The sequence below is a fragment of the Clarias gariepinus genome, chromosome 8, assembly GCF_024256425.1.
Source record: "Clarias gariepinus isolate MV-2021 ecotype Netherlands chromosome 8, CGAR_prim_01v2, whole genome shotgun sequence".
NCBI classification, from domain to species: Eukaryota; Metazoa; Chordata; class Actinopteri; order Siluriformes; family Clariidae; genus Clarias; species Clarias gariepinus.
Window position 1 is genome coordinate 3,380,001 of NC_071107.1, and position 15,364 is coordinate 3,395,364.

Below are 15,364 nucleotides of genomic sequence, written 5' to 3' on the forward strand. Positions count from 1 at the left end.
GCAAATATGTAAATCCAAAGTCCAGTGTAATACAAAGATATCCTATTTTAATGTTTTTTTTCTTAAATATTAATAGTAGTACTAATTTTATTACATTTCCTATGTTACAATTGTTAATATATATTGTAATAATCTATTATAATATAATATATAACATAGTAATAATAATTTGATTAGATTTTATTAAATTATTTTGTTCAATTCTGACAAAATACACTTCCCTGAAATAATAATACAGTACTAATGATTAAGCAATATCACACTCAAAGTCATTATGTTGTGCTGGATATCAACAGGCTTTGATGTGGTCGTAGGCATGAGGTCGCAGCCCGAGTACTGTAGATCACACAGCAGTACTAATGTTTATCACATCAGCATGATCTCAAGTATTATATTGTTTTTATACAACAGTTCCACAAATTAGTTCCACAATTTATTATTAGCAGATTATGGTTTGTTTATTCATTTAACCAGTTATTTTGCTCCTCCATTACAAATTCAACCGACTGTTTTTAATGTAATTTAGTGTAATTAATTGGGGTTAAAGTAGATTTTAATTCTTACCGGTAATATATAAGGTGAGGAGTATAAACCATGGAGGTGGTGAACAGTCCTGTAAATCTCATAAGTTTATTTTTATAATTTTTTTCTTTGGAATATTAGATGCATTAACTTTTAAGTTTTGGGGTTACATCCCAAATAGTGTTAAATGGAACGCTTGTGTGCTATGGTGCACAATCCCGTGTCACACACAACAAGTAAAGCTTTAAAGGGGTTAGAGAGGGATCAGGGATTCAGCATTGTGTTTGAAGCTAGTTAGCTTTGTAGCTCAAAGGCACAAAGACAGTTGTTGAAAGTCCTGTTTAAGATGACGTCATGTTAGCAGATGTGTTTTTATGCTTAAAGTGCTCATGTGACTGGTTGTGAATGTGGGTTTTGGCAGGACGTAGCCTCAGTCACCTCAGTACTCTGGCCCATAGCGACCTATTTTTACCCATGCTGTGGCCGACAGCTAGTTTCAATTAAGCTTGTTAGAACATGGACACAGACTGTGACGTGGATTGCTTGATTTATGGCATTAATTTGTATAACATTAGAGATTTATTTATTCGTTCAAGAAGTTACTTTTTTTAACCCTTTCATTTGTTTGAGACATTGATACTATGTTTAAAATTTTACGTTTATTCATTATTGATTTATTTTTCTTTATTTATTCATATAAAGTGTAGCATAGTACAAATTTTATATTCTGTCAGTATGGTTTATATATATATATATATATATATATATATATATAGAGAGAGAGAGAGAGAGAGAGAGAGAGAGAGAAAGAGAGAGATAATATAAATAAAATAAAATAAAATATTTTGACATTTCTTTTTTAGACAAATTTTTTTTGATTACAAATTAGAAATGTATTTGGAGAAAATAAATCCAAAATTGTGTCCAAACTTTTGTCTGGTACTGTATATATTACTTTTTTTTTTACGCAAGACTATATATATTTTTCTTTTTGTATTCATTTATGTATGTACTTATTTATTTAAAATTGTTTTTGCAATTGCAAAATTCCCTTCCATTGTGGAGAGTGGAAATAATAGTGCCTAATAATAAATCATTAATACACCTAATTCTTCACATAGCTGAACAGTTGACCAGTGATGTATTTTCAGCCCCGGCATCGTGCTCACAGTCCAGGCTCTGTCTGAAGATGACCACAGATTCTGGATGCAGGCGATGGGAGGCAAGGAGCCGGTGAGTCTACAAGTCTTTCACTCCAGTATCATAACACACCGGATACAGATGTGGAGCTTGTGCAATTCTGCTTCTGAATAAAAAACAAGAGCTATAAAAAAATTAAGCGAATGAATAAATAAATGCTTTTTGTTTATCTGATTTATTACAGGTACACCATCTTGGTAAAACATACTCGAAAGAAAGAGGGAGTAAGTTTCTGTTTATTCGTTCGATTCAACCATCACATTTTCACGTTTAGAGTAAACATTTATAAGAATTCAGAATAATGGTTCAGTGTGCAGTGGTTTGTAGCGATGTACCAGTTTTCTCTTTCATGATTCTACAGTCGAAACACAGCTGGATGAGGTTGGCGTGAATTTTGTGAGGAATTCAATCAACGCTATTGAGGCAAGAGGTAAAACTTTGTTTGCTTCATCATCATTATTATTATTATTATTATTATTATTATTATTTTAATTGGGTAATAATACAGCAGCCACCCACCACATGCAGCTCAGGTGGCAGTGTGGCAGCTCGGTCGTTCCTACAGCTAGGAGAAAGCTCCTGTGAAGCTCCTGTAATGTTCTCCAACTTCTGAGCTCATGTTCTGAAAAGAACAGCCGTTCATCTGATCTCTAGTCAGTTATAGAGGAGTGTAAATCTGGAGATTTCTTCTTCTTTTGTTCTTTGCTCCTTCCTTCCTCTGTTTTGTTTTTTTATCCTTCCTTCCTTTCTTTTTTTCCTTTCTTTTCATTTACTGATATATATTAGATAGATAGATAGATGGATAGATAGATAGATAGATGGATAGATAGATGGATAGATAGATAGATAGATAGATAGATAGATAGGTAGAGAGAAAGATAAGTGTGTGCGTGTATATATTTGTGCGTGTGCACATGTGTGCAGGTATATATGTAAAGTGTCCCCCAAGGGCAATAGTAATGTTGACATTCAATTTCTTTCATTCTTGCTTCGCTCCTTCTTCCCTTCATTTTTTTTTCTCTCTCAGCATTTTGTTCTTTCTCTTTTTTATTTCTAACTAATATATACTGTGTGTGCGTGTCTGCATGTGTATAGATATATATTTTAAGTGTCCCCCAAGGGCAGCAGTAATGTTGACAATTTTTTACTTTATTCTTTATTTCGTTACTAATCCTCTCTTCCTTTTTATCTCTATTTAGCTGTAGTATTTAGTTCCTTCTTCCTTCATTTTTTTTTAACCTTTTTTCCTTTCTTATATATTGCTTATCTGCATGTGTGTGTGTGTACTGTTGGTATACGTGTTAAATGCAGCAGTGATGTTGACAGTAAATTCTAAAGAAAATGTCCGATAGAGAACAAGATACAGAGAGAGAGAGATGTTAATATTAAAAAAGAAATTTTTGAATGATTTGAATTAAATTATTTTCTCGTTCTCTTTGCCTGTTCATTTGAAGGGTGCCAATATTTCAGGAGTCCCCTGTAATTTAAATACTTAAACTTGTGCATCTGTAATATTTATTTATAGCTACACATATGTGTGTGTGTGTGTGTGTGAATTCTCTAACAGTATAACATTTAACATGGTGTGTATGCATTTAAGATACAAGGTGCTGTGTGAGACCTCAGGCTGTCTAGTAACAAAATAAATAGAATTTACTTAAGGAGTAAGGGTCACTTCAGTCACACACAAATCAACCCCTCCCAGATAGCACACACACGTTGCGGAGACGTCTATGCGACATTATCTTTTTCATCTGGCAGATGTCGCCGAGATGTCCGTGCCAGATGTTAGAACGACGCTAAGCCTACGTATTGTTCATACATCTGCCAAATGTCTGATTCATGTCGGATAGACGTCGTTTTGTTAAAACACCCCCGTCCTATTATTTTAATTAAATACCCTCAGTTAATTTTAATTAACCATGGTCAACAGAATTCTGTGAAGGAAGAAGGCATAAGACAAAGGGGATAAAACTGAGATTTTTATTTTATATTTAAGAAAAACCCTGTTTTACACCAGCAGCAACTTACAAATGAGGTCTCAATTTGAGAAGATGTACAAAACATAAAACACCACAAATAAGTATTAATCATAGAAAAAAAATTAAACACCAACGGAAACATTTTGTACTTTATAACTGTCCGTTATGACTTTTAAATATGACCGTTAGAGACGGTTGGTCAGGAAACTCCTGAAGTCAGATGCAGACAGGACACTTTCACTCACAAACTCCTGTGAAAAAATACAGAGATAGATTCAATTAAAAGTCATGATACTTAATTTATCAAATGAACAATATCTATACTTTGTTCGTCTCGCTTTACAACTCATGAGAACAGACCGAAACCAGAACCGAACCGCAGATTAAGCACGCGCATACAACCGTCGGTGTTTTAAGTGTGATTAAAAATACAAGAAATAGCTTAAACCAAAATAACTTGACTAAACATCGCTAAACAGCAGGTGACATTTATGTTCAGTATTTCGTTTCTATTTAGAAAGATGGGAATTAATTCCTGCTTACCGTTTCCACACGCCCGCCAAACGTTTATCTTCTCAACACGCTGTGTTCTCTTCTCGTGTTCTCTTCTCGCGATATTTGATCTGATATTTCCGGTTTTTATAGTGACAAGATCTCTTTGGCTTATCTCAACATGATTAAATCTAATAAATGTTAAGTTGTTGAATTTCATGTAAATACAATGTTTATTTATGTTATACAATGTTTATAATAATTTATTCATGTTCATCTTGGAAACATGAAATTATTATGTACAAAACACATATTACATTTTAGTACATGTAACAGTTAGCCAGGTTCATTTTTTTGAGTGTATAAGAAAGAAAATGGGAAAAGGAATATAAACCTGCATTTAAATCTACAAAGTAATGTGGTGTTCGTCTTTAAACATGCTATAGGTTCTAGTAAAATATCTGGATTTAAAAAAAAAACTTAAATCATTCAAGTCATAGCTGATGCCGCAGCTTCCCGACCACATACCAAATTTCGGATAATAAAGATACAAATTCAAAATTCAAATTTTATTTGTCACATACACAGTCATACACAGTACGATATGCCATATGCAGTGAAATGCTTACGTCGTATAGACGTTGTGTAGATGTGAAGACGATGTACTGTATCATTGGTAACTCTCCTGTGGTCACTAACCTGTGGTAACTCTCCGGTAGTGACTCATGTGGTAACTAACCTGTAATAACCAGTGGTCACAACTGTGTGGTGACTAACTTGTGACTAACTCGAACTGAAAACTTTTTACAGACTTTTAAATAAATAAATAAATAATGTACACACTGATGTACATGCTGTTTTATATGCATTTGTTTTCTATCTGTCTGTGGTTTCATCTTTAACTATAAATTAATTACTTCACTCTTGTTTATTTACTTTATTTAATTTACTTTGCAATTAGTTATTTTGTCTTTTGAATAAATACCTTTAATAACATATGGAGATAGATAGATAGTACTTTTGTACTTATTATTATTATTATTATTATTATTATTGATCATTAAAAAAAATTATACCTAATAAAACACTGTCCCTAGCATTAAACATTTTTTTCCCTGTAACAACTGTTGATGCCTATGCATATATACATGTACGTGCCTATACAGAGGCTTTTATAAGTATTTTTACACGATTAAAATCACTTTATTGTGAGTTGCACTTATGTGGTTGAACACTAGAGGGCAGCCTGAGCTCAGTGTTTGCTCTGGCCTCACTGTACACCTGTCAGAGTTTCACACACTTGGCTGGGAAATGGACAGCTCTTAATCTTCTTTGCAGGGAGTGTGTTAGTAAGAGCCGAGCGCTGATTAGTGTGTTGTGATGGATGTGTGCAGGGATCAATGACCAGGGCTTGTACAGAGTGGTCGGGGTCAGCTCCAAGGTGCAGAAGCTCCTCACTCTGATGACCGGTAAGTTTACACTCTTGCACTGGCTACACTCAAGTGTGCGTATGTGTGTGTTTAGTCTTATACTGTGCTCTAATGTGTACACAATATAGAAACAACATGAAGGCGATCACTGTGTTACAATTCTCAGGGAAACTTTCTACGTTCTTACCCATAATGCAGTGCACTGCCAGGAGAAGCTGGAAAGCTACAGATAAAAATGAAACCGTGTGTACTGAGAGGTCTTGGGTACTGGTTAATTTAATTAATATATAAGTATACGTGTGTATAATGAATTTATTATGTACACTGGGGAAACCATTTATAAAAATGCATCTGACTTAATCATGCATATGAAGGTGTTCACAAGAAACTAACTATCTTTTTCCTTATGCATTATATAAGACATTTATTTATTTATTTATTTTTACATTTAATAAATCAGTTATAGGAGAGATTATCATACAATCATGTTATAAACTTGCCACATCATTGTTAGCCGAAAAGCATCTGTACAGAGGAACCACAAAGTTCTGCTTCGATTGTTCACTGATACTGGAGACTCCTTCCAAACAATACACCAGGTTAAATAAAAATCTTCAAACAGAAAAAATTCACAGCAACAATTACGCATTTTTTAAAAATCTGTTTAAGTTCATTTCTGAGTTTGTAGTCGTACAATTTTAATAAATTTTATTTGTATAGCACTTTTAACAATTGTCATTGTCGCAAAGCAGCTTTACACAATCAAAATTATGGAAGTTTGTATGAAATGTGAATGTGTATAAATCGAAATTATCAGATCGTCCCTGATGAACAAGCCGAGGGTGACGACGCTGAGATGGCAATAGGAAGAAACCTTTAGAGGAACCAGACTCACCAGGGAACCCATCCTCATCTGGGTGAAAACGGATAGCCGGGATTGATCTCATACTGTGTGTTCGGAGGCTGGAAGTTCAGTATAACAGTTGATGTGGAAGTTAAAATTAAGTCCAGTTTGTTGTTGGAGACTCAGGAGGACTGTATGAAGCTCCAGTCCTGAATTATCGAGTGACTGCAGTCAGAAGTCCTCAGCGAAACAGCGTTCTGCATCAGCCTAGGCGAGGAACATCTTCATGTTAAAGTGGAACCGTCCCCAGTCACCACACGCATCCCAGACACACCACACAGGGAGTCCATGTGACAAGATCTCCAACCAAAAGTGGGGAACCCAGACGAGGACCGGTCAAGGGGGCAAAGGCGGTCTTGATCACTGGGAATCGCATTCTAATACTTCATTGGAATACCTTTTGCTTTGGTTACGGTCGTGGCATAATATGCAATTTCACCACATATATTTCTCCCAGTGGAATCGCATTAATTTCTCTCCAAGGTCTTGTATCAATGATGGTACAATGAGTCGGACGCTGTGTGAAGTCTCCTACAGCACGTCCCATTTCACATTTCTCCCAGGGTTTGATGTATTTTACAGTTTTAACCCAGTTTTAGTTCTAGCTATCTCCTTAGTTGTTTTGCTTGATGCAGGACAGTGCTTTGACCTTGTCAAACAGAGTAACATCTTTGCCTCGGCCACAGGATAGATCCAGATGGTGATTATTTTTATTTTTTTTTGCCAGTCAGTATACTGTATAAACTCGTAGTTTGCACCTACACTAATGACATGGCTACTGGTATAAATAGTTAATGTCCATTATCTCCTAACCAATTAGATTTCGGTACCACCCAGCTCTGCCGTATAAGGACATAACACATAACCCTGGACTCTGATTCAAAAGTCTGGCTTGGAAAAGTTTTGGGCCCGAAGCCAAAATTTCATCTCGATCTCATTGGCATTCAGACGACTCTCCTGTCTGGGCCGTGTCTTTCTCCTCCTTTGTCTCTGTTCCTCTGTCCTACTGTCCTGTCCTTGCCGGCGACACTCTGTTGCTGCAGGCTAGCAATCAGCTTCCCACCTGCTCTGTGCTGCTTCCCCTTCTTTTTCTTATTCCTCCTCTATCCTGTAGTCACTTTCACTTTTTCCAGCTCAGCACCATCCTGTTTTTGCTCTGCCTGCGTTCATAGTCTCCACCTTACTTTCATCCTTTTCTTTTCCTCCTACTCTCCTTTACCCTTATTCTTCTCTTTGCTCCCTCTCTCTCCCTCTCTCTCTCTCTCTTACACACACTTTCTTTCCCCCCCTTCATCCTTGCTCTTGCTTGCCTCTTCGCTTTCTCCTTTGACGCACACCCTGTGCTCAGAATTCTAATCGGTCAGTTGAATCGCCACTCTCCCCGAGTTCCTGCTGCGACCTGAACCCGTCCACCCTTGAGCTTAACAGCCTTCATCTCCATCCCAACAACAGCAGCAGACATTGTACTTTTTATGATCAACTTTAGTCTGCGATATGATGTCAGCAGTTTACAAAACAGACAAGGAAAAAAAAAAAAACAGCTCAGCCCTATGGGCTTGTCAGAAGACATCTCCTATGGACGCGGCAGTGATGTTTCAGAAGGGGTCCTGAATCAAGCAAAGAAAACAACTAAGGAGATTGATGAAACATTGGGTTACGAAAAAAAACCCTGGAAGGATAGTCCTGAACCGTCCTCTTTGAGGAAAAAATGTGGTTAGAATTAAAAGTAGAATAAGCATGATAAAAATAAATAAATAAATAAAAACAGTAGAAATCATGGCTATGTTGAAGAGCATTTCCACAAATATAAGGGATCAGGACGAAAACGCTGTGTAAGAGAGAAGGTTAAAGGAAACCACTTATCAGGAAGAACAATAAAAAAAAGACTTCGGTTTGCTGGGGAGCATGAAAAATGGACTGTGAAGCAACGAAAAAAGATCACGTGGACTGATGAGTCCAGATTGACCCTGTTCTAGAGTGATGGGTTCATCGGGGTTAGAAGAGAGGCAGATGAGGTGATGTGCCTACTGTACAACCCTGTTAAGATCTGGGGTTGCTTCAGTTGGTCAGGTCTAGGCCTAGCAACCATATGTGGCAAAAAATGATCTCAGCTGATGACCTGAATGTACTGAATGACCAGGTTATCAACATCTATGGAGTTTCTCTTTCCTGATGGCACGATCATGATGCCAGGATTTTTTCAGGCTGAAATTGTGAAAGAGTGGTTCAGGGACACGTGACGCCATGTTCACACATGCATTCGCCACTAAAGAGTCCAGACCTTAATCCCAATGTGCGTCTCTAGGTTCTTTGGAAGGTCCTACAGCCTTGTCACGCATAAGGACCTAAATTCCTCCAAGAAATCCTTTCACTGTGTCTCATGTTACATTCGAGCTAGGTAGATAACACAATCGGAGAAGGCTTATAACTTACATATATGATAAATATGGGTTACATATTTGCAGAGATAAACACATCTTTAACTTTAACTTAACTCTCACTAGATAGATAAAGGGATAGACATTTAGACTTTATTGATTCCACAAGGAAATGATCAAACTACTCACTGACGTCACTGTTCGAGTTATTGTAGTTTCTTGGATTCTTGCACGTTGTTTCCATGCCATGTCCTGAGCCTCAGGATTTAATAGATTTCTAAACTCTTTAACGTAACTTACAGAAGCACTGTAAGCAGCGACGCACTCCTGACATTTCATTTGCATGTGTTAGAAGCTGCTGTTGTACCGTGAAACCTAAGACACTTAACCAAACTTGCTCGGAAGTTGGAAACAATATGACACGTCTGTTTTACCCCAGAAAGTGCAGTTTCACACGTTTACACCTGAAGTGTTTTCTTTCCTGCTTGTTTTTACTGAAGTGAAGTAGTCTGATCCTTTGTGTCTCTCACTTCCATCATAAGGAATAATAACGTGTCCGGAGATAAAACTCCAACTTCTTCCATCGAGGTTAAAAAAAAATATATATATATCCGTCTATCCGTCACCTTGTTATTACCTTTAATACCCGAGGAAGATGATGTCATCTTGGTCGGACAGGTAATTGTGCTGAATGTGCAGTGGAGGTCTTAGACAGGAATTTAGTAAACAGATGTATTTTACTTGCTCTAATGAATAAATAACTTGCCGTTTTCCTCATTAGAAGCTGGCAGGTAGTGTTCACGTGTCTGTTGCTCTGCATGCAACGCTTTCCTCCTGATTAGACCTGCATTATTGTTCTCTCTTTATCACACATCCTGATGTTTTTCTTTCTTTTCACATTTACACTTACACCTGCGTTACTCTCCGTCTATGTCACGCTCAGTTGTTGAAAATCCTGGTTTATGTATTTTTTTTTTCTTTTTTTCCTGTGTTCTCTCAACATACTTGAGGTGTATGTAGGAGTGAATTTGATACTTCAGACCTCGGGCTAGTTTGGATAGGGTGTGATCTCAGATCTGCTCCTCTTAGCTGAATTATCTATCTATCTATCTATCTATCTATCTATCTATCTATCTATCTATCTATCTATCTGTCTGTCTGTCTGTCTGTCTGTCTGTCTAGCTAACTAGGTATCTGTTTGTCTGTATGTGTCTCTTCGTCTGTCTGTCTGTCTTTTTGCCTGTCTGTATGTCTCTGTCTATTTGCAAATCTGTCTGTAAACATTTACTGTTTGCCTGTCTGTCTGTCTATCTATCTGTCTGTCTGTCTGTCTGTCTTTATGTATCTCTGTCTATCTATCTGTCAAGTTGTCTATTCATCTGCATGTACAGTATGTGTCTGTGTGTCTGTCTGTCTCTCTCTCTCTTCATTACACAGTTAAATTATCATTTATTTAAATCTTTTCAATAACTATATTGATTTTGCAGAACTATCATTAATATATACATTTATTCATTCATTTATTCATTTACTTTTTCATTCATTTATTCATTCTTTCAGTCAGTCAGTCATTCAGTCCCTTACTTGGTGCAGACGTATTTAATGTTTCAGGAAAAGTATAAAATTATATGTTAAAAATATATATTTTTATGGTTAGATGGTTTGTTTATGTTTTTATATAAGCTATAGTCTTCTGTTCAGTACTTCCCGATTGTGATTGACAGCATTTTCCACAGTGATGTCGCGTCCCATTTATGTCTCTCCTTCTTTTCATGTTCGTCCAGATGAGAAGAGTAATGAAGTGGACTTGGCCGGGTGTGAGGACTGGGACGTGAAGACCATCACTAGTGCTTTAAAACAGTACCTGAGGTAGGAGGCAGGCATGCTTCATCCATCTCACGCGCGACACATTTGCATAATAAGATTTTTATTTCATAATGACAGACGTGTTTACTAATGACACATGTATTTTATCATGATACTTTTCCATAATTAGACTTTTATAATCTCCTAAATGTCCTATTTCCCTAATAATAAATTGTTTATAATGAGACTTTTATTTTATACTGACAGATTTTTTTTTTACGATTTTGCATTTCCATAATGCAACTTTTATTTTGTAATGACACATTTCCATGAAAATACACATCTAGTTTAAAACGACACATTCATTGTATAATGACATTTACTTCATAATGATACATTTGTGTTGATTTTTATTACCATATTAGCTATATTATTCCTCACACAGCAAAAGTCTTTGGATCAGGTCCAAAAATCAAGAGCTTTTAATTATGATCAGCTCAGGATTGGGTTGTTTTAATTGGGTTGTTTGCGAATCTAAATATATAAGTCCCTAACTAGTGGTGGGAGATAACTGAGGACATTTATTGTTTTACAGTGTACAGGTACTGTAGTCCCTGACTTACAAACAAGTTACATTTGTAAGTTCGATTTGTTCTTAAGTCCGACAAAGTGAGTCTTATATGCCTTTGACATGAATATACCATACCAATCCACTTGATTAAATCTCTGTCTCCTTTTCCCACCCTGCCATCATGTGGCCAATAAACTTAATATCACCTAAAGAAATTAATCTCACTTGTGAAATGTAACAGTGTTGTCTCAGCGCCTTTAAATTGCGAGGGGAATCCTGGAAGCCATTTTGTGTTAGAACTGTTTTCCACTGTATTGGACTGTGAACTCTGTTTTGTTGAGGATTTTAGAAAAGAACTAATCACCATCAGGACAGACGTTTTCCATCATTGTGCTCCCGGACTAATTTATTGAAACCGGTGAGGCCGACTCATTTCTTAGAAAATATTGTTTATAGTTGTAAATATTGTTACTTGGTGCACTGCAGTGTTTTTTTTTTTTTTTTTGTACAATACACATGAGCTACTTCCATGATTGAACCGGATGTAGAACCGCGGTCCGTTCGTGTCCAAACTTTTGATTGGTAGCGTACAAGCCTTGTACAGTACATGCGACACTTATAGTATGTAAATTTGAAGGTAAGTACTTCTGTACTTTTACTTAAGTACACAAGTAGATGGAGAACTTCTACTTTTACTTGAGTAAAATTTGCCCTGGGAAATCTTTACTTTTCCTCATGTACAGGATTTGTGTAGTGTGCTCTCCTCTGGTCTTAACCAGAGTCTTGTCTCAGAGAGGGTCCAGTTTTAGAAATGACAAAAAGTGGATGCAGGCGCTTCAGAAGCCTTGGGTTTCGTTCGTGTTTAGTTTAATTGGCTCATCATGGAGAGATCTGGAGCAGGATCACACGATCAGGCTCATCCGTCCGTCACCACCGAGGAGAGGAGAGAGAGGTTATAACGCCGTGTTGTTATTGGCTACTTCTGTATACGATTTCACACAGGAAGTGCTTTGATAGTGAGGTCATAAGGTCATGGGATACAAAACTCTTTTAAGCATTTCCAGCTGGGTGAGCCTTTCCTACTTTTCTCTACTGCTGCTAAGAACAAGGTGACCTGCTGTATGATTCTTATTAATAAGACTGATATCCAACTTTTAGTAAATGTGCTATGATGCATCGTAACACAATGATTTTTCCGATGTACATCATGGGCATGTGTAGTTTGCAGCATACACATCAGTGTTCTGGTACTTATGTAATAAACATCAGAGGCAGCTCAAAGAATTCAATCCTACAGGAAGCACACTGGTCACATGATTTATTTATTTTTTTTTATGGAGAGGCTGTGAGATTTGCCCTTGTGAATATTGAAAGCTCGGATCGCAACAAGCAACACAAGTTATCCATCATACGGCTATTCAACCACATTATAAATACCTCAATAGAGCCCTTCTATAGCTTTCCACCTATCGGCGCCACTTTAGCTGATTTTAGAGCTCTATCTCTGCCACAGCGCTCGTTCTGTTTCAGGCGCTATTTTTCAGAACCCTCATGTCGAACACTTTGTTTATTTAATTTAAAATATATAGGACAATTTATGTGGGGTTTAATTTAAAGATCTAAATTATTCATTTTTCATACAGAAAAAAAATACACTTGGTTTATGAGTCAAAATGAACTGATTTAAGGCTTCCTTTTTGTATGATAGAGATTTAATTGGCATCTGCAGATGGCTTGGTGGATTGTGTTTACCGACAGTGGTTTCTGGAAGTATTCCTGGGCCCATTTAGTAATTTTAATGACGCAATCACGCCGGTCAGTGATGCAGTGTCGTCTGATGGCTCCAAAACTACGGGCATCCAACAAAAGTCTTTGACCTTGTCCCTTCTTTGCAGAGATTTCTTTTTAGTTTCATTGAAGATTTTGATGATGTTTTGCACTGTAGTTGATTAGAATTGCAAAGTCTGTCCTTAAATTATTGCGCAATCTTTTTATGCACTCTCACAGATTGGAGAGCCCATATTTTATTTCATCCAAAATATTTCAGAGAATTTATGTGGGGATTATTTTAAAGATGTTAGACTGTAACATACTTTGTTTCAATATTTGACCTTTGGTTTTTGGTAATTTTCCTTATAGTTCATTTTTATGCAACCAAAAGTACACATTGTTTATGAGTTCAGTATTTTTTTCTTTACATATTACAAATGGTCAAGCCGATAACATGAATCATGAAAAAGAGAATGGACTTAATTAAAGATCTGTTGAAGTGTTAAAGTGTAGAACAGATGGAGATGATCCAGCATTGTGTCTGTCCTGAGATGCTTTTCTGCTCAGCACGGTGGTAAAGCCTGGGTATGTGAGTTACTGTATGTGACCCTCTTTCATCCACGAGCTGTTTCTCTCCGTAGCACTGAATGATTTTTGAATAAACACACAAAGTCTGTTGTGTGTGAGAATCTCAGGACATCAGCAGTTTCTGAAATACTCGACCCAGCTCACCTGGCACCAAACACCCATTTATAGTCTGTAATGTACCATGGGAAATAAAATTCCCATGTATTCCAATTAAATCTGTTTGAGACGCATCATTCGTTTCCCTAATTGTATTAACTACCAATAAAGCAGTGTGAGGTGAAGAACAAAACCTTAATCAGAAGCAGACTTCTTGTTTAAAATGTTTAATGTTAAATAATGAGCAGGTGGAACAGATTTGTGGTTTAATAACATTTCTACCCATCCATCAGTCTGGGTATTTATCTGGTATCCACATGCACTTTTTCTGTTTATGCATGCGTGTGTCGGTCCAACTGAATAAACTGTAATAAAATCTTTTCCTTTTAGTGTTTTCTTTTTTTTTTTTTTTTAAATCCTACTAATTTTTCTTGCTCTTTTCTAGGAGCCTTCCCGAGCCGTTAATGACATACGCCCTGTATAAGGAGTTCATCGTCCCTGCAAGTAAGAATCTTTATTTATTTATTTATTATAATTGAATTGATTTCTCCAAAATAAAAAATCTGCAACAGATTGAAATCAGAATAGATTTAACCAGCTCCAATTTTTCCCCCTTTTTTACCGTTACAAATTGCTAAATGATATCAGTTAAATAATGAGATATTATACAGCTGTAGCAGGAATGCACAGGTTCATTAAACTTGAAAAGTAGTAGCGTGTTTGTGTGCATTTAAAATTTTATTATGAGTGGCGTTCAAGTCAAACTGGGACTTTAGGGCAGAGTAAACTCATTTTATTTCTCTTCATAATCCCCTGACACACTAATGCACTTATCCCAGTGTTTCACTAGTGCTTGGACACCATCAAGGTAGAAAGTTTTCTCAGTAAGCCGGAGCCACCCTGGCCTCCCAGGAACTCCAGTAGTAAAACTGTGGACGTGGAAACAACTCCCAGCCAAGTTCCTGTAATGTACAAGTGATGTTGGTGAAATGATCGTGTGTTCGATTGTGATTGTGTGTACAGTTCTTACAGATACGTAGATGCGTCTCTTCCGCAAGTCGGCAACATTGATTTTCAAGGGTTAGGCGTTCCACTTGTTAAATGTTCACGAGAACGGCTGCAGTGGGATCATCGCGCAGCCTTCATTAAAAGGTTTTGACCGTTCAGATGTTTTAAGAGTCTAAGAGTCTCATCAGCGTACAGTGTCATTCACCAGAAAGTTCATCACAAGTCCCGCTTTGACTTGAACGCCTATTGTATTGCTTTCTTTCAGTTAATGAATGTTTTTATCATCTCTGGAACCAGCTATGGCAGCAGTTCCGGCAATAATGTGAATTATAGGTTTCTATAAATGCGCTGGTTTTTAATTAATTACTGTTTCTATAGCAATACTGTAGATGTATCTATATGTAGTAACTATGCAGACATGTTTCCCTCACTAAATACCTGCCGACTTTCTTACCTTAAATAAAAGAAAGTGTTTTATAAAATTTCTAAATAAAATAAATAAATATAATAAAATAACCATACATCATAAAAAAAAAAAAAAAAAATAGAAATGTTGTACATTCAGGTTATTTGCTTCTACAGTTACACAGTTACAGTTTAAAACACTATTCAAGTGC

At 36.6% G+C, this 15,364-nt stretch overlaps 1 protein-coding gene across 1 annotated transcript in view; it reads left to right on the forward strand.

Moving 5' to 3' along the window:
* The window catches only part of arhgap10 (Rho GTPase activating protein 10), a 117,355-nt gene that overhangs the window by 51,250 nt on the left and 50,741 nt on the right, over window positions 1–15,364 (forward strand). Inside the window, exons 11-16 of the mRNA XM_053501761.1 lie at window positions 1,674–1,755; window positions 1,907–1,946; window positions 2,084–2,152; window positions 5,591–5,665; window positions 10,693–10,777; window positions 14,185–14,243. Coding sequence (XP_053357736.1) covers window positions 1,674–1,755; window positions 1,907–1,946; window positions 2,084–2,152; window positions 5,591–5,665; window positions 10,693–10,777; window positions 14,185–14,243 — 410 coding nt within the window. The remainder of the gene's footprint in view (window positions 1–1,673; window positions 1,756–1,906; window positions 1,947–2,083; window positions 2,153–5,590; window positions 5,666–10,692; window positions 10,778–14,184; window positions 14,244–15,364) is intronic.